Below are 20,260 nucleotides of genomic sequence, written 5' to 3'. Positions count from 1 at the left end.
AAAGGAAATTAAAATCTTTTTTAAAAACACAATTTTGGGGGTGCCTGGGTGGCTCAGTCGGTTGAGAGGCCAGTTCTTGATTTCATCTCAGGTCGTGATCTCATGGGTCCTGAGGTTGAGCCCTGAGTCAGGCTCCGAGCTCAGCAGAGAGGCTGCTTGAGATTCTTTCCCTCTCCTTCTGCCCCTTCCCCCTCTGGCGTGTGCACCCATGTGTGTGCTCTATCTCTCTCATATAAATCTTCAAGAAAAAAAAAAAGAAAGCAATTTCATTTGTAGTAGCATCAAAAAGAGTCAATACTTTGAAATAAATTTAACCAAGGGGGCAGAACACTTGTACTATGAAAACTAGGAAACATTGCTTTGACTTAATGTTTGATTTTGATAGTAGAGAAATAAAAGCTGGTAAATGATTATAATTTGGGGTTAATAATAAAAAAGTTCTTTCAAATTATCTCTTTCTTAAAAAAAGATTATTTATTTATTTGACAGAGAGAGAGAGGGACCACACGTAGGCGGAGAGGCAGGCAGAGAGAGAGGGGGAAGCAGGCTCCCTGCTGAGTGGAGAGCCCAGTGTAGGGCTCAATCCCAGGACCCTGAGATCATGACCCGAGCTGAAGGCAGAGGCTTATCCCACTGACCCACCCAGGCGCCCCTGAATTACCTCTTTATTTTCATATAAAGTTGTGTTAAGTAAGTGGCCCTTACAACTAAAGGTGTCTTAGAATTGGAACATGTGATAATACCTCTCTGAGTGTTAGGGAGGTTAAATGATACAGTGCATATGAAAGATGCTAGTAAGATAATGATGAAAATAACAACATTGATGATAAAGACTGGTAAGAAAAGTAAAAGCATTGATAGTAGAGGCAAACAAATGATGAAGAGCAAGAAGTCTTATAATCCGATTTTGTGGCTTTGAATACTGGTTCCAGTACTTAAATAGGTATATGATTCTGAGTCACTCATTTTATTTATGTGTCATTTTCCTCATCTGTAATGGATTTGATAGAAGATACTTCGTCAGGTTAAATAGGCTTAATGTGTAAAGTGCTTAAGACTAGTACTTAGTGTATAGAAAATACTCAATAAGAATTTAATATATGTTACTTATTAAGCTGTAATATCCTCTGTATGTGTAGGTTTGATTTTAAAATGGCATGTATTTAAATTTTTACTTTATGATTTAACTAACCTTTTTAGTTTTTATTTATGTATTTATTTTTTTAAGTAGGCTCCACGCCCAATGTGGGGCTTGAACTCATGGCCCTGAAATCAAGGGTCTCAGTCTCTTCTTCCTGAGCCAACCAGTGAGAAGTAGTCCATTATACTTCTTTTTTAAAAAGCAACATTTTGGACTTCTGGTCTCCAGATTGTCAGTATATTTCTGTTATTCTAAGACCCTTGGTTTGTGGTACGTTTTTATGGCAGCTCTAGCAAACCAATGTAGTGATCATGAATTTATAGTAATACCAGTCTGTCCTATTGAGTGACTTTCTCAGTTGCAGCCTCAAAGAAAAGAGGGTAGTTGGGTTCATCCAGGTTTGGGATTTTGCTCTGTTGGTGTGACCAACAGACAAGAGGAGTAAGAGAATTCAGGTTATTGGCAAGAATATTATGGAAATGGCGCATCATTGTATCTAAACTGAATGAGAAGGAAAGTATAGTAAAAGAGGTTCTGGTGGTTCAAAGTCAAAATGAGAGGGTCCATGGATAAGAGGTCTTACAGAGGCAAAGGATACCTTGAAAGAAGACATTATATTTGTAGAACAAGATGCTCGAAGTATGATTTAGGAGGAAGAGTGGTTGCAGGTAAAGGTAGAAGAGCCATGAAGGATGTTACCTTGGGAGTAAGAGAGGGACTTGGCCATACCATATGTATAACTCCCATGTTTTGCAGTGACCACTGGAGTTAAGAGGTCTAAGAAGTAAGAAGCCAGGTTGTTGGAGGGGTTGTTTAAGTCTGTGGTGAAGTAACCCATTGATGATGATGAGATTCAGAGTAGAGAGGAAGACAGTGAGTCAGTTGCCAATGCCTTAGATGAGATAGAGAAGCCAACTTAAAAGATACCAATGTTAAGGAAGACAAGAGTGTAATTTTGTTGAAAGGTAAGAGCCTCAAGAGAGTAGAGATTGATTGATTGATTGATTGATTTAAAGTAGGCTCCATGCCTAGCATGGAGCCCAACATGAGGTTTGAACTCATAATCCTGAGGTCAAGACCTGAGCTGAGATCATGAGTCAGACACTTAACCAACTGAGCCACCCAGGTGCCCTCCCCTCTTTTTAAATTCAAATTAGTTGACATATAGTATACTGTTGATTTCAGGAGTAGAATTTAGTGCTTCATCACTTAGATATAACACCCAGTATTCATCTTAACAAGTGCCCTCCTTAATGCCCATCACCCATTGTTTTGCTTTTTAAAACAAAAAGTTGAGTAGTATAATGTGAATAGGCTGCAGAGGTAATCAAAGAGGATTTTATACCTATTTCTGGACCCTGAAATAGGTTGGATGTTAAAACTGTACTATTTGAGAGTGTTACAAGGGAAGTGAGAGATTGAGTTTCATTTAAAGAGGGGAGTTGAAGGTAACATGCTGAGAACAGACGTTCTGACTTTGTTTTAAGGAGAGGACCAGTGTTATTTCATGTTGGAAGGTGGAGGGAACGTTCTCAGAAGAGGTTGAGAAAAAATGACTCTGCTTATCTTTTTCTTTTCTCTCTGTACTTGACAATAAACTCCTAGAGAGCAGGGACTATGTGTTGCTGTGCCTAGTTCAGTCTTTGGGAAGTAGTAGGTTGTCAATAAATGTTAAATGAATGAATTTATACTCCCAGCAATATTTGAGAATTTAGTGTAAGAAGGAATTTCATTAATAATCATTCATTCAGCTAACATTTATTGAGGGTTTCCATATGCAGATACTATGCTAAGTGTTGGGGATATGATGGTGAACAAGATAGGTGGGCTTCTGCTCTCATGGAGCTCATCTAATAGTGAGGGCCACAAAAAACCACACAAGACAAAATGAAAAGAAATTGTATTAAGGTCTCTGAAGCAAACAAGGCTGAGGTAGAAAATAAGAGAAGAGGACCTACTTTATAATAATCCAAAAATAGTCTTGGAGTAGGTAACACTTAAACTAAGTTCTAAAGAAAATGGAGATACCAACTTTGTTTTTCAGGAAGAGAGAATGACACCTGCAAAGGCTGTGAGTTGGGACAGAATTTGCTCTTTTACTGAAAATAAGAGTGAAGTTAGTGGCCCTAAGTGATGCTGGAGAGGTAAGCAGAGGCTGGGTCATGAGAGATTCCAAGCCATGGCCGAGTTTGGATTTTATTTTTTGTCAAATGAGAAGGTATTGAAGGTCTTAAACAGGTGAATATTATTGTTCTGATTTATATTTTTATATGACCACTCTACAGTCCATATGGGGAAGTAAGAATAGGCCTGAGAGGGTAGGTAAAACTTTATTAGTAAAGACAAGATATGGACCGAGATTTGGAGAGAGGTGGATAAGTTCAGTGTATGTTTTGGAATTAGAGTTGTTAGGACTTGCTGATGGATTGAAAACAGAGAGGTAGGCAGACTCAGGTATATGGCTTATGAACCTTAGGTAGTTGTTGGTAAGGGAGGAGTGGGTTTTTAGAGGAAAAAAATATGTCTGTCAGATGTTTGGGAAATATCCAAGTGGAGATACAGATGGTTAAAAGTTTGGATATCAGTTTAATAGTTCATCAGCATAAGTGTGATATTGAATAATGAGAATTGATGTGATCATTTGGGTTAGTTCCGAAAAAGGATCTGAGAGGTGAGGTTTGTTAATGTCCTCTGTAAAAGGTAAAGTGCTATACAATGCAGGAGATAGTTATTTTGTTTCATTTCTTCCTTATTTGTATTTTTATAAATTCATGTATTATTCATGCTTAAAGATAATGGTTTTCCCGGTGACTTTTCTTTATCTTGGGCTGTCTAGACTGGCATATATAGGGCTTACTATCTTCTGATGAGAGACCAAAGCTACTTTTTGTATTCATTCTTTGTCACACCGTAGAGTTTGATTTTTGATCAGGTTGAACTGGATTTAACAAAAGCTGGTTCATTATTGGTGTGAGTTCTTGATATGGTCTGTTTATGCCCACTGTTTTTCAGTAGGATACCACTGTGTCATCTTTTGAAATCCTTTTGTCTGTTAAAGTACTTTTACCTTTCATTTCTGATCATTTCCAAAACAAATATATTATTAGATGTAGATTTTGAAAATTTCTTTTACAATACTGTTCTTGGAGTATTCTTGGGTTTTGACCTGCTATTTTACCAATTTATAATGCTATGTTATGGGACAAACATGAGCTATTAGCATGTTTGCAGAATGGAACATTGCAACTTTAAATAGAATATAAGCTGTTGGGCGCCTGGGTGGCTCAGTGGGTTAAGCCGCTGCCTTCGGCTCAGGTCATGATCTCAGGGTCCTGGGATCGAGTCCCGCATCAGGCTCTCTGCTCAAGCTCTCTGCTTCCTCCTCTCTCTCTCTCTGTCTGCCTCTCTGCCTACTTGTGATCTCTTTCTGTCAAATAAATAAATAAATAAAATCTTAAAAAAAAAAAAAAAGAATATAAGCTGTTTTGGGGGCAGGAGCTGTGTATGATTTTTGTAAACCCAGATACCTAAACCTGTTGCTCTGTTCCTAGAAGACCTCTAGTATATATTTATTATTAAATGAGTTTTGACTCCTAGAGCTGAGGGTTAATACTTGCATTCTTTAAGTGAACTGCCCAGCTGGCTTAGTTTACTTGAGCTCCTTGTCAGCTTTAAAGGGGGACTGCTCACATGACTAGCTTTTCTGCATCCTCTACTCAGCTTCAGGGTTTTTTTCCTTTCTAAAGTTTCTTTATTATTGACATTCTTTTGACTCTTCAGATGTCTTTAGGTTGCCAAGATGTTCTCTGTCAGTTTGGATTGCTCTTTTTTTTTTTTTCCCCATTCTTCCATTTACTATTCGTTTTTATCCTTTTTTCCTTTGTATTGTGAAATACACAAGTCTGTTTTTTTCATATCTAATAAATTTAATAACTCCACAATATTATCTGATACCTAGTTCACGTTTCATATTCCTTAATTGTTCCCAAAATGTCTTCTCACATTTGAATTGTTCAAATCAGGATCCAACCCTTTCCCTTTTCACACTAGCTAGGTCAAACCACATATTCTTCAACAAGTCTGTTTTAAACATCACAAGACTGTAGAGGTTTTGCAAGCCAGTCACATTGAATAAATGTATGTGTATAAATGCATAGGCTTTTCTGGTTGTATTCATTTATTACTTTGGCCTTTGGAACTGCTGTTCCTTTAATTCAGGAGTTGGTGGTTGTGGTTTTGATGGAGTAGTTGAAAGTATGTCGGGGTAGTTCCCCTTCTGGTTCCTCAGTTCTCTTGAAAATGGAGTATTAGAAGGCTGTATTCTAAGTAGCTGAATTTTTGTGTGTTAATATGTCAAAAATACTTGTATGGCAATACCTGGAAAATTATGTGCATTATGACACTTATTTTTTGGTAACACTCTTATTTTTTTAATGTCTGCTAGTACTGAATTATTACTCATTTTCTTAAAATAAACCACTGGGTGGTTTATTTGGAAAAATAAAATCTATTCCGTTGTCTCCTTTTCATTACCTAGACTTCTATACCTGCTTGCCTTTATACACAGTGTTCTTCCTGTCTGAATTTCTACCTCTCTACTTCGTAATGGTCTCCAACACCCCCTTTTCATGGGAAGTTGCAAAAAGTACCATAGAGAGGTGGCATATACTCTTTACCCAGTTGTCCCTAATTGTAATACCTCATGTAACTATAGTATAATAGCAAAACTGGGAAATCAACATTAGCAGAATTCGCAGGCCTTATTCAATGTCATCAGTTTTATAGATATTTGTGTGCGTGTGTGTGTATGTAGTTCTATACATAAGTGATTTTATCAGGATTCATAAAAACAGTTAAGATAAAATTCCATCACAGAGATTTTTCATGTTACTCCTTTGTATACATACCGACTCGCCTCCTTGTTTTGTTAATTTATATACCGGTTATTCTTTATCATATGTTATTCACTGGTTATTCTTTATTGTATGACCTTGTGATTAACAGAAAAAAGATAAGCTTCATGTTTTAGAGGTTATTTCTTTATTTTTATCTTTTCCCCCCCACATTGTACTATAACCATTTACAATAAAATAAGCCTAACACTAAAGTTTCCGTTCCTTTTGTGCATTATAGAATCATAGTCTCTCGAAGTCCTATGATACAGCGTCTACCCTCCACAAAACCCCCCAAAATGAAACTGAAAATTCCATATGAAGCAATTCTTGACATACATTTATTTATTTATTTATTTATTAAAAAGATTTTATTTATTTATTTATTAGAGAAGGGGGGGGGGAGAGCAAGCACAGGCAGACAGAATGGCAGGCAAAGGGAGAGGGAGAAGCAGGCTCCCTGCCAAGCAAGGAGCCCGATGTGGGACTCGATCCCAGGATGCTGGGATCATGACCTGAGCCGAAGGCAGCTGCTTAACCAACTGAGCCACCCAGGCGTCCCAATTCTTGACATTTATTTACTAACCTGTGAATTTCCTTAATAACCAGGACTTTCTCCGCCACTCCCCCTTTATTACCTGGTATTCTTTGTTATTAGGTTACCTATATGTTTTGCTAGATTATGTTGGAATAAGAAATAACCTAAATCCCCATCAGTGGCTTACAATAACAAAAGTTTAATTATTGCTCACATTGTAGGTTCCCTAGTAATCACCTATGGTTCTACCCTATGATTCTTTTTCATTTTAGAATCTAGACTGAAAGAGCACCTCCTATATGTGACATACTGTTCTCTTGTTAGAGAGAAAGGAGCAAGAGTTGGGAAACACACAATAGCAAGCAAAGTTGGGAAACACACAGTAGCTCTTAAAACTTCTACTTGGAACTGGAAGTTTCTCCTATTTCACTGGGCAGTATAAGTCACATGGCTAAGCCAACAGTAGAGTTGTACTTGCCACAGAGAGGCACTTTTGCCACAGAGAGGCACAAGTCACATGACAATAGGCAGAGATATTAATACTTTGATAAGAGGAGAATAAATGATTGAGAATTATAATGCAGCCTGCCTTAGGATGGTATAGTATGCAGTTCTTTTTTTTTTTTTTTTTTTAAATATTTTATTTATTTATTTGACAGGCAGAGATCACAAGTAGGCAGAGAGGCAGAGAGAGAGGGAGAGGGGGAAGCAGGCTCCCTGCCTAGCAGAGAGCCCTATGCGGGGCTTGATCCCAGGACCCTGGGATCATGACCTGAGCTGAAGGCAGAGGCTTAACCTACTGAGCTACCCAGGTGCCCCAGTATGCAGTTCTTTTGTAATAACTTTTTTCTCACTGAAGTTTATTATACTTTAAATGATTTTTTTGTAGTAAAAATAACAGCTCCTTTTTTTTTCTTTGTCGCATTAATTAGGATATTGGTTCAAGCCAAAATCACAGTGGCTTGGGGTGCCTGGGTGGCTCAGTGGGTTAAGCTGCTGCATTCGGCTCAGGTCATGATCTTGGGGTCCTGGGATCAAGTCCCACATCGGGCTCTCTGCTCAGCAGGGAGCCTGCTTCCCTCTCTCTCTCTCTCTCTGCCTGCCTCTCTGCCTGCTTGTGATCTCTCTCTGTCAAATAAATAAATAAAATCTTTAAAAAAAAATCACAGTGGCTTAAACAAGAGAGAATTTATCTCCCTTAAGTAACTGTCCAGGTAGGGTTAGTGGTATAGGGCTGATACGGCATCTTCATGATAGCGTCTGGGACATAGGCCCTTTTTCACTTGTCATTCTTTTATTCTCAACCATGTTTTCCATTTCTCAGTCTGGACAGCTGCTCCATATTCTGCTACCATATCTGCATTCTGCATTCTGGCAAACTGGGAGGGCTAGGAGGTAGAAAACATTTTCCTTCCCTGTAGGTGCATGAACCTGGAGTTGAACACATTATTTTCTTTCTTTCTTTCTTTTTTTTTTTTTTAAAGATTTTATTTATTTATTTGACAGAGAGAGATCACAAGTAGGCAGAGAGGCAGGCAGAGAGAGAGAGAGAGGAAAGCAGGCTCTCCACTCAGCGGAGAGCCCGATGCGGGACTCGATCCCAGGACCCTGGGATCATGACCTGAGCCGAAGGCAGCGGCTTAACCCACTGAGCCACCCAGGCGCCCCCATTATTTTCTTTCTTATTCCATTGAGGAGAACTGGGATTGTAAGAGAGGCTGGGAAATGGAGCTTTAGCTAGGTGTCCACATGTCCAGGTAAAGCTTAGGGGTATCATTCTGAAAGAAGAGAAGAAAGGGTATTAGGAAACAAGTAGCCATCTATTTATTTCAATTAATTTAATTCATACAAGACTTATGAGAAATAGATATTACTAGCACTTCAAGACAAGGAGACAGGATTTTTATTTTATTTTATTTTTATTTCTATTTTTATTTTTTTTAAAGATTTTATTTATTTATTTGACAGAGAGAGATCACAAGTAGGCAAAGAGGCAGGCAGAGAGAGAGGAGGAAGCAGGTTCTCTGCTGAGCAGAGAGCCCGATGTGGGACTCGATCCCAGGACCCTGAGATCATGACCTGAGCCGAAGGCAGCGGCTTAACCCACTGAGCCACCCAGGTGCCCCTTTATTTTATTTTTTATTTATTAGAGAGAGAGAGAGAGAGAGAGAGAGAGCGTGCATCCAGGAGCAGGAGGAAAGGCAGAGGGGCAAGCAGATTCCTTGCTGAGTAGTGAATTCCATGTGGCCTGATGCGGGGCTTGATTCCAGGAACCTGAGGTATGACCTGAGCTGAAGTCTGGTGCTTAACAAGGAGATAGGCTTTATAAAGAGGTCAATAAGTTGTTCAAGATCATCTAAGAAGCAGTGGAATGGACTTTGAATCTAGGCCCATTTGATACCAAAACTTGAGGTGTTTTTGTTTGTTTGTTTGTTTGTTTTTTTACAAAACTGTTTGCTTTCTAATATTTATTATTTATAAACACTTACCATTTTTTCAGAGTAGTAATAAATAGCAACTGACTCTTTAGAAGGAATTCTTACTGCTTATGAATATTTTACTTTGTGGCAGCTAGTAAGAATTTATTATATTTGCTTTTAAATAATAATGTTAGAATTTTAAAAGGTCAGATTTTTATTTTGACAACTTTAAAAGTTTTCCTTTAGAAATAATTTAGATGCTAAAAATTCGTAGGTGATTTTGAATACTGACTTCAAATTTTGGGATTTTTGTGTTTTTCCTCAAATTGAAAATAGCTTTATTGTTTTATTTTAATTATAAAAATAGGAAATGTTTGGGGCACCTGGGTGGCTCAGATGATTAAGCACTTGGCTTCGGCTCAGGTCATTATCTCCAGGTCCTGGGATCAAGCCCAGTGTGGGGCTCCCTGCTCAGCAGGGTGCCTGCTTCTCCCTTTCCCTCTGCTCTCCCCATGCTTGTGCTCTTTCTCTCAAATGAATAAATAAAATCTTTTAAAAAAATAGGAAAGGGTTTTTATAAAAAATTTTTAGAGAATAGAGTAGTATAATGAAGAATGTAAAAGTAATTTATAATCCCATTATTCAGAGATAATCACTATTACCATTTTAGCTATGCCTTTCAAATTTTTTTCTCTCTGCATTCATTGTTAGTGTTATGTATCTGTGATTTCTTTTTGATCTAAAATGATCATATTTCAGGAAAAAATATTTTTACTGAGACAGGCTGAAAACACTGTTTTTTTTTTTTTTCCCCTTGAGTGAATTGGCAATTTGGATGGCTTTTTCCATTCTCACTTAGCTGTATCGTATTAGTATACTAATCAGCACAGGGTGTACTTTAGAACACTAAGCTAATGCCTTCTCAAATGTGTTTATGTAGTAACCAATGAGTCTGTATTGTGATGATTAATAAAGTACAGTTTGGAGCTCAGAATTTCTTTCCTGTGTATGAGATTTCCCCCCTCCTCCTCCCTTCCCACCGGGTCCTAAAAATGCCGCTGAATTATCTTTAAAAATTACCTCTTCATTATTGATGGTATTTGCTTCCTCTAGCAAAGTATCTTCACTCTTATCTGAAAGTTGGACGGGTATGTAATTTTTCACTCAACCCGGACATTTTTGAGAATGAAAGGGACACTTACGAATATTTAAAATTCTTGAGGTTTTTTGAAGTACATTTTTCTGGGCATCAAAATGATTACATTGGTAAATTCCATTGGTAGATCAGTATAGTAGTTCTAGTCAAACACAGTTTTCAAAAATGAAATTTACTAAAACATTTTTACTATATTATAATAAAATTAAGTCTTTTTTTTTTTTAAGATTTTATTTATTTATTTGACAGAGAGAGGGATCACAAGTAGGCAGAGAGGCAGGCAGAGAGAGAGGAGGAAGCAGGCCCCCCGCCAAGCAGAGAGCCCGATGCGGGACTCCATCCCAGGACCCCGAGATCACAACCCGAGCCAAAGGCAGCGGCCCAACCCACTGAGCCACCCAAAGAATTTCATTTATTTATTTATTTAAAGATTTTATTTATTTATTTGTCAGAGAGAGAGAGCACAGGCAGACAGAGAGGCAGGCAGAGGCAGAGGGAGAAACAGGCTCCCTTCCGAGCAAGGAGCCCGATGTGGGACTCGATCCCAGGATGCTGGGATCATGACCTGAGCCGAAGGCAGCTGCTTAACCAACTGAGCCACCCAGGCGTCCCAAGAATTTTATTTATTTAACAGAGAGAGAGAGAGAGAGAGAGCGCGCATGCATAAGCAAGGGGAGCAGCAGACTGAGGGAGAGGGAGAAGCAGGCTCCTAGCTGAGCAGGGAGCCTGATGTGGGGCTCAGTTCCAAGACCCTGGGATCATGACCTGAGCTGAAGGCAGTTGCTTAATCAACTGAGCCACCCAGATGCCCCAAAGTTAAATCTTTATATTGATTATCACAATATTAAAAAATGCATCCAGAATAATTATATTTGGAATTGCATTTTCTAGCAGTTTCTTAGCCACACCTGTCTCTGCTATGGTATCACTGATACTTTACTGAACAATGTAATTATTTTTCAGTATAGTTTAACTAGTTTAAATTTTTTCATGAAATTGTTGTAGTTTTCAGAGTTACATATTAGGGTTTGTAGTTGTTAACCTTTACAGTTTATTTTCTGTAACCAGTAATATTTTTAATTGCTCATAAACTCTGTTGTGATGTATCTGGTTATCTCAGGAAAAAATTTGCTATGTGGAGAATAGTCTTAATTCTTATTTTTTTGTTACTGAAAATTATAAATTTGTCAGCCCTAGTATTTTTACAGGGTTTTTAATTTTTGTCTCTATTAAGCTACTCTTTTTGACAAATATTTTTATATAGACAAATCTTACCATGAAAGTTGTCCCTAATTATGATTATTTTACATGTTCCACTAAATTCAGATGCTGCAAATTGTAGGCTTTCTGTAATTTCATTTCACTGCAGTACCAGTGTCAAATACCTTTTTCCACTACCTCAAGGTTATAAGGAGTTAGCTGTCTAAAGTTGCTTGTGTCTGAGGATACTTTTCAGTGAGTCTCTGCATGCTCTTGTTGAAAAGAAGGTTTGATACTATATCTGTGAAGAAACAGGAAAAGCAAGATGGAATTATCACTAGTTCTCTTTCAAATTCCATCCCTGTTCAAGTGGATAAAGCACTTACACTATTAGTTGATACCTTGGCCAGAAGTTAGATATATACAGTAGAGGTATTCTAAATCCATTGTGGTTTATTTTAATATAGTGACTAATAATAATAGTTCATTTAAGAAAATGCAAAATCTGAGACAAATGGTAAGCTGAATGGTATGCTGGGACAACAGATTACGAAGTAAGACTCTCCTGAGCAAACCAGGGCATGTGGAAAGCAGCATTGTAAAAAAGCGTGGAACTTGGAGTGGGATAAACCTGTGTTTAACTCTGGGCTTTGCCATTTAACAGCTTGGGTAAGTAACCTCTGTGAGTTTAGGTGTGTGAGGGTTTTCCAGAGAAACAGGACCAACAGGATAGACACATATTCAAATACGCTGATTGACTGATTTTAAGGAATTGGCTTATGTGATTGTGGGTGATGGCAAGTCCTAAATCTGTAGGGTAGGCCAGCAGGCTAGACTGAGGACCCAGGGAAGAGTTGATGTTGCTTCTGAATCTAAAGGCTTTCTGGAGGCAAAATTCCTTCTTCCTCAGGGTACTTCAGGCTTTTCTCTTAAGCCCTTCAACTGATTGGATGAGGCCCACCCACATTATTTTACTCATTCTACTGTTATAAATATTAATGACATTTAAAAATTACCTTTAGAGTAACATCTAGATGGGTGTTTGACCAACAACTGGGTTAGCTTAGCCAAATTGACACATAAAATTAACCTTCACATTAGGTTTCCTTATTTGCAAATTGGAATGATACTATGTGGCTCACAAGGATACTATGGTTTATGCTAGTTATTTGCAAATTGGAATGATACTGTGTGGCTCTCAAGTATTAGTAGCATAAGGTGTTCTCAAAGTTGGTATTCAATTAATGTTGATTTAAAAAAAAATTATTTATTTAGGGGTGCATAGGTGGCTCAGTTGGTTAAGCAGCTGCCTTCAGCCCAGGTCATGATCCCAGGGTCCTGGGATCGAGCACTTCTTCTTGCTCAGCAGGAGCCTGCTTCTCCCTCTCCCTCTGCCTGCCATTCCTCCTGCTTGTTCTCTCTTTCTCTGTCAAGTAAATAAAATCTTTTTTAAAAAGATTTTTTATTTATTTGAGAGAGAAAGAGAGAGGATGAACTGGAGGTTGGGGGGGGGAGGAGGGCACAAGGAGGGGGCAAAGCAGACCTGCTGCTGAACAGGGAGCCCATTTCAGGGCTCAATGATGGGACCCTGAGATCATGACCTGGGCCACAAGTGGATGTTTAATGCACTGAGCCATGCAGGTGTCCTGAATGTTGATTCTTGAATCCAGTTTTATACCCATTAAGGCTGTAGGCCCCACCTTGATGCTTGAATGTTTTTTTCCTGTTTATCTTTGTATTTCAATTTAAGCCTCTTTTGCCCCCTCATCTAGTTAATGAGTCCTGTCAGATCTATCTTAAAAATATTTATTCAGATCATACCCTTCTTTTCTGCCATTGCTGGTGTTCAGGTCCCCTCTACTGGGTCCATTAAAATTACTTCCTAAGTAGCCTTCTACCTTCCATCTTATTTTCCTTGTTCACAAGTAATCACCTAGACCTAATACTATATTAATAAGTTTTGAGTCTTCCCCTTTATCCATTCTCATTTTCTTTACTTTTTCCAAGGTATGTGAATCCCTTCTTATGTTGTCTTCTACGAAACTTCAAAATCTTATCTCCAATTCCTGTCACCATTCAGAATGACTTACTGCTCTTCAAATGTAACTGAGATTTCTGTTGATTGCAAGCTTTGTGCATACTCTTACTCCATATAGAATCACCCTCTCCCCTTCCCCGCCATATTTCAAATTTCTGCACTGGTGTCACTTCTGTGGAGCCTTCTTGGACTCCCTTCCTGGTTCCAGAACACTCTTAAATATTTGTGGTCTGGTGAACCTGAGCCTTCAGACATTGAAACTCCTAAGCTGCCTTTCAGATGAGATAGTAACCGTGGTATGAATTGAATGGCACTCCTTGCCTACAAGTGTTTAAGGTCTGATCATATAAATACCATCTTTTTGTATATCAGTTTATGTATTCACCAGATTGTTTTATCGAAATGTTTTTGAATTGTGTTCATAGGGACCTTGGATACTTGTGTAGAAGATGCATGCTGACAGCTTTGGGCCTTTTTTAACCAAAACATTTCACCCCTCATTTGTTATTTGTTGGGTTTCTTGGTAAAATTTTGGATGAGGAAAAGAAGTTTTGATATCAAAAATAATTTTAAAATCCTTGTTTTATTTTGTTTACTTGATTATTAATAATCCATATAACTGCCTTTTTTCACTTTCCCTTCTCCCTCAAAAGAAACTAAGCCAAGTATATTTTATTCTTACTCATCTTTGTTTTTCAAAATCAAGTATATTTTACTCTTACTTATCTTTGTTTTTCCAATATCTGTTGAAAGAATGTAAATATACCAATACAGATTATTGAATAGCACTTAATTTCTAATTATTTATTTATTTTAGTTATCAAGTGGGAATCCTGTATATGAAAAATACTACAGACAGGTAAGATTTTTGTATCTTTGTTGTCCTAGATTAACTATAAAAATACTTTCAAATCTTGATGTGTGTTTGCAGATTACTACCCATCTGAACACATTTGATGTGTCTTGTTTTCAGTTTCTTGTGCTTTAGTCTCCTACTTTCACTGCTTATGTGTGTGTGTGTGTGTGTGTGTGTTTTAAAGATTTTATTTATTTATTTGTCAGAGGAAGAGAGGGAGAGAGCATAAGCAGGGAGAATGGCAGGCAGAGGTAGAAGTAGGCTCCCTACTGAGCAAGAAGCCTGATTGGGACTCGATCCCAGGATCTGGGGATCATGACCTGAGCCGAAGGCAGATGCTTAACCACATGAGCCACCCAGGAGTCCCTGCTTAATTCTTTTTGACAAGCTATCAGAAGAATGAAGGAAAGAGACAATTAAGCCCAAACATTTAATTGTCTTAAATGTCTATCTATATAATGTATACCATTAGATATATTATAAAATCCATATAACATTAGATATATTAATCTAGATACAAATATCCAAATTAATTTTAGGCCAAATAAGAATGGCTTTTCTGTTGTTTTTAAGACTTATTAAAGTTTAGGGGCGCCTGGGGGCTCAGTTAATCAGCTGACTCTTGATTTTGACTCAGGTCATGATCTCAGGATTGTGAGATCGAGCTCTCCCCCCACCCCACCTCGTGGGACTCTGTACTCAAAGGGGAATCTGCTTTTTCTTCTCCTTCCCCCATTTCCCTTCCCCACCTTGCACTCCTTTTCTTGTGTGCATCCTCGCTGTCTTAAATAAATAAATAAAATTTATTAAAAAAAGATGTTTTAAGTTTAATTTTTACAATACTGTGATTTTCATATAAATATGAAATGAACATGTGTCAAGGATTTTATTCAACTAATTACTGGAAGAACAGTAATATGTAAAAATGAGAATATGAGTTGTAGAGACTTATATTTTCCACTAGACAAAGTTCGTTTATTGATATGGACAGGAATCATTGCATTGCTGTCAGTTTCTATAATTTAACTTCTATTCCTCCTACTGTAAAAGAGCCTACTGAATAGAAAGTCAGTGAGGGGTTCATACATCAAATCTGTTGAGGGTGTAGACAATCTCATTTGCGCATTTCCAAATACTGGATCATTTTTCCTAACAGTCTCCTTATCTGTGATCATGATCACAGAAAAGGCTATAGTTTGACCTGACTATTTACATAATTACAGCAGGTTTATTAATGAACCAGTATAAGTCTCCTTGGGTACGACTTGCAAATCTACAGACATACACTCAACTATACAACAGCTTCAGAGCCTGGAGAATTAATTTCTACGTGAAATTTCTAAAGAATTCTTGGATTGTACTTTTTAAAGCCTTTGGTATTTTTTCTCTATCTTGAGACTAGGACCCAAACCTTAGAAATTCTTCCTCCCATTTTTCGTCTGCAGTACATATGAATTTGAATGAATTTATCTCATCTTGAGGATTCCCATATCTGCTAAGGTTCCTAGCCTGCTAAGTAACCTTGCTTTACTGTCACTGAGACTGGGACCATATAGGCCAGGTTGCAGGCCAGTTTTCTCGAGAGGGTTTTCTAGACATTGTCTCTGTATAAGTCAGTCCTTTTTCCTTAATAGCAGCTTTTTCTTTCTGAATAAAAGATAACTGTTCTCAAATAGGCTTTATTTTGTGCAGTTTATTTACTCAACTGTATCCTGATAAAAAGGAGAAAAAATTATTTAACCTGTTAATAACTATATTGCTATAAAAATAAGGACATTCCACTGAAAGATTTGTTTTTGAGGTCTGAAGAGTCAGTGAAAATCAGATCCCATGGAAAGCTATTTAATTCACTTTACAAAAGCAGAACCTACTAAATTGAGGGCCAAAGATAACATAAGGGGATAAAAAGGGCTTTTCTACATATCCATTAGAAAACGTAATATTAAAAATAATACCAATAGAATTCCAAGTTAGTAACCATAATTAAATATTCCTCAACAGTGTGTATTCAGTCCTGTGTAATAAATTCTTCTTCCCCTGAATCTTGGGTCAAGAGTCTGCTTTCATGAAATAAAACTACTTCTAGACTCCATAGTTCTGGATATTCTGACTTAGTTCACCAGTACAGTCTGAGAGTTGTCTAAAGTGATGTCAGCTCAGAAGCCTTTATCCAAAAGTCTGTGTTTTGAAGTGTTAATAATTCAGGTTATGTGGAATAGTTCTTTCCACAAGGGTCTGAAACTGTCTTTTTTTGTCTTTGATGAAGACACAGATTCTAACCTGTAGCTTACAGCAGAGCCTTTGGGCAAGTGTCAGAGTACAACAGAAATTCCTGTACATGACAGAAACTAAGTGGCTATTTAAATTTATTATAGTAACCAAAAGAATGGAAGATAGTAAATTTGGAATATGATACATAAATATTTCATGAGAGTTTGATCAGTGTTTCCCTTGATGGTCATGCTAGGGATAGATGTCCCCCATCCTAACCCGCCAGTCAGGGGGTAGACAAAGAAGAAGGAGTTCTGGAGATTCTTATTTTTTTTTTAAGATGTTATTTATTTATTTGACAGAGATCACAAATAGGCAGAGGGCTGTGGGGGCAGGGAGCAGGCTCCCCACTGAGCAGAGAGCCCCATGCGGGGCTCGATCCCAGGACCTTGGGATCATGACCTGAGCCGAAGGCAGAGGCTTAAACCACTGAGCCACCCAGGCATCCCGTGTTCTGGAGCTTTTTAGTGGCAGGTTTCTCTACCCTTTTTGTACTTCCTGGTTACTCCAAATTGGATTGGGCTTTTTTTTTTTTTTTTTCTCTCCTGAGTGCCAGATTTATCCCGTGTTCCAGCACTCAAAAGAAAGGATTTCTCTTCTCTGTCTTCGCTGGGGTTGGCCTGTCTGGAATGCTTTGTGAATGTTTACAACAAACTTAATCTTTTAACTAAACTGGAAAAACAGCTAGCTCACAAATATCCTTGATTCGTGTTACTTTTCCCATGACTTTTTAAAATTTACTTTTCATTTTTAACAAACAGTTTTACTTTAGGAAATCTTTATGGAAGTGGCAGTCATTTTTTGAGCTGTTTTCTGTTTTAAAGGAAAATCCCTATAAATTAAAATGATGTGTTTCTGTTAATGCGCTTTAGGAACTTAAGAATTTTAAAAACATTTCCTTAAGTTTATTATGGAATCACTGCTGGTTTTCGAGCTGATACTACTTTGATTTTTTTTTAATTGTTGCAGTGTCTAAGAATAAGTATAAAAGCAGAAGTTAATGATTTAAAGGTGTTTGGAAAAAAACAGATAACATATACAGCTATTCTCCTCTGTCAAAAGACCTTTCCAGGAAATTATGCCCTTTTCCTTCTATTAAGCTTTTCCTTCTATTAAGCTCATTAGAATTTATTTATGTATTTATTTATTTTTAAATTTATTTGAGAGAGAGAGCATGAGTAGGAGGAGGGACAGAGGGAGAGGGCGAAGCAGATGCCTGGCTGAGCAGAGTCCAATGTGGGGCTTGATTCCAGGACCTGAGTTGAGGGCAGACGCTTAACTGTCTGAGCCCTCAGGTGCTCCAAGTTTATTAGAATTTAAATGGCACCTATAGAAGACTTGGAATTAGAAGATAAATGTTAATATTGTGACTCTACTAATTTTGGTATACTTCCTCTGAGCTTCAGTTTTCCCATTTGTATAATGGGTGTGATTAAAAAAAACTGTAAATGACCAGTGCTGTTAAGATGGTATTCTACTCATGTGGTTCTCCATATATTTCTTGGCTTTTGTTAGTCAAAAGATTCCTGTCCCTTTTTGAAAAAGCCAGTTCCTAAGTCACAGGGAGGAAGGCAGGTAAATGATGATAATTTTGTCTTTGTGGTTTTTGTCAACTTACAGTTTGTATCTTTTCAGGTTGATACAGGCAATACTGGAAGGGTATTGGCTTCTGATGCTGCTGTTTTTCTGAAAAGATCAGGGCTTCCAGACCTGATTCTTGGAAAGGTAGTGTTTTTTCATTTCAACTAGATTATAATGAATATTTATGTAGTGGTATAAATAAATTGGATGCAAATTTAGAATGATAACATCAAGAAACTTAGAAGTAAGAATTGAATCATTGAAGCAATTATAGTAATGCAGTGGAGGGAATTTGTGGTGCTGTGATTTACCCTTTTGTGAAAAGTAAGGTGTTTTTCAGATTTTTGGAAAATGAATTACTTTTTAGTGAGATTAAATGAGGAAGTAATAGTACATTTGGGTATTGTGGGGAAAAACAGTGCAGCCTGGGAACCTTGCCACCCCCTCAGTGTTGGCTCTATCTTTGCTTCCTCTATTACAACTGTCTCTAACTGTGTTTAATTTGTGGTGAATATAGTTGGGGATAAGAGGCTTAGAAAAGGGTAACAAGAAGTGGGAAGTCCCTTTCCTGGTGAATCCTTATACATGATATTAATACTATTTATTATAAATTTATAATTTATAATCCCAAATAAACATGAACTATAAGAAGATCATCTTAATATGGATCTAGAATCAAGTTAGTAGTTTCTAGTAGAAAGAGCATTAGATTTGGAGTTAGAACCTGTCTTAATGAAAAAGACATTGGACTTAGAAGCTAGAACCTGGGTTTCACTTCTTTCCTTGATGCCTTAAATGTTCTTGAGTAAATATCTCACTGGGTTTTAGTATCTTTGTGTAGGGTTGCACTAAATAACTCTGGTTTCTTCCCACTTTTAATTCTATGATTCTGAAATCTGAGGACCAAAAAGGATGAAATTGTATATTACAGGGATTTAATTTATTATCTTTAAGATGCTTTTTGTTTAAAATATACATTGACTTATTTTTCCCCTGAATTTCAGATTTGGGATTTAGCTGACACAAATGGCAAAGGAATCCTGAACAAACAAGTAAGATTCAGAGATACATATGAGAAATTTTTTGAATGCTTCAGAATAAAAACCAATATTTTTTTTCTAATTTTAAACTAGGAATTGTTTTTTTACCAATTGAATTCAATTTACAATTGAAAACATTAGGGTTTTCAAGGGCAAGTGTTAAAGCAATATAGTGGAAAATATTTCCAATTCAGTAGACATTCAAGTAAGTGATTCCCAAAGTTTAGTTAGTGATCATTTGGTGACATTGTTCTCCTGGAATGTCTTAGTCTGTTGGGGGTTCTCTGACAGGATAACACAGACTGGATGGCTTATAAATAGCAGAAATTTATTGCTCACATTTCTGGAGGCTGAAAATACAAGATCAGGCTGCTAATATGTTTGGGTGAGGACTGTCTTCTTGGTCGCAAACTTCTTGTTGTATCCTTACAAGGCTGAAGTGGCAAGGGATCTTTCTGGACCCTGAAAGCACTAATCCCATTCATGAAGGCCCTACTCTGATGTCTTAAGCACTCCTCAAAGGCTATACTTTCTAATACCATTACCTTTTTCAACATACTCAGTTTCTTACCTGTACAGTATACTTACTTGTGAGTGTTATGGTCTAGGTCTTACTTGGCATATACATCAAAAAATGGTTTATATGCCATAAGTATACTCTAGGCTAGAAATACGTGAAACGATTATGGGTATTGAACACCATCAGTGTACTTTGAAGTTCATTCAGTTTGTTTCAGAGGTCCACAGGATTGAATTCAAAGCTTGCTGCATGCTGATAGATTGGCTGAGCACTGCTACTCAAAGTTAATTCCCCCATATGGGATAGCTGAAGCAGCATCATACTTAAAAAAGGGATGGGAAATTTAGATGAGAGAGTCAGAATATCCAGTCTTTTAATTAGATTAAGATTAAGATTAAATTTAATTAAGATTCATTAAATTTAAATTAAGATTCTAGGGTTAGCTTGTAGATTGGAACCCCTGGGCAGGAGGGCCAGTTGGTCCATTGGAGACATAGGAAAACTAACTTAATATGAGCAGCCAAGGTAGTGTGCATTCAGTCAGCAAATATTTGTTGAGTACCTGTTTTGTTTATTTATTTACTTCTTTGAGAGAGAGACAGTGAGA

At 37.4% G+C, this 20,260-nt stretch overlaps 1 protein-coding gene across 3 annotated transcripts in view; it reads left to right on the top strand.

The window, feature by feature from the left end:
- EPS15 (epidermal growth factor receptor pathway substrate 15) overlaps window positions 1–20,260 on the top strand; it is a 146,421-nt gene that overhangs the window by 18,067 nt on the left and 108,094 nt on the right. For all 3 annotated transcript variants that reach the window (XM_044238211.1, XM_044238213.1, XM_044238212.1), the window contains exons 2-4: window positions 14,203–14,244; window positions 18,148–18,237; window positions 19,098–19,145. In XM_044238211.1, the coding sequence (XP_044094146.1) occupies window positions 14,203–14,244; window positions 18,148–18,237; window positions 19,098–19,145 (180 nt within the window). The remainder of the gene's footprint in view (window positions 1–14,202; window positions 14,245–18,147; window positions 18,238–19,097; window positions 19,146–20,260) is intronic.

Source organism: Neovison vison, chromosome 2 (genome assembly GCF_020171115.1).
Source record: "Neovison vison isolate M4711 chromosome 2, ASM_NN_V1, whole genome shotgun sequence".
Taxonomy (NCBI): domain Eukaryota; kingdom Metazoa; phylum Chordata; class Mammalia; order Carnivora; family Mustelidae; genus Neogale; species Neogale vison.
This window is presented reverse-complemented; position numbering and strand designations above follow the sequence as displayed.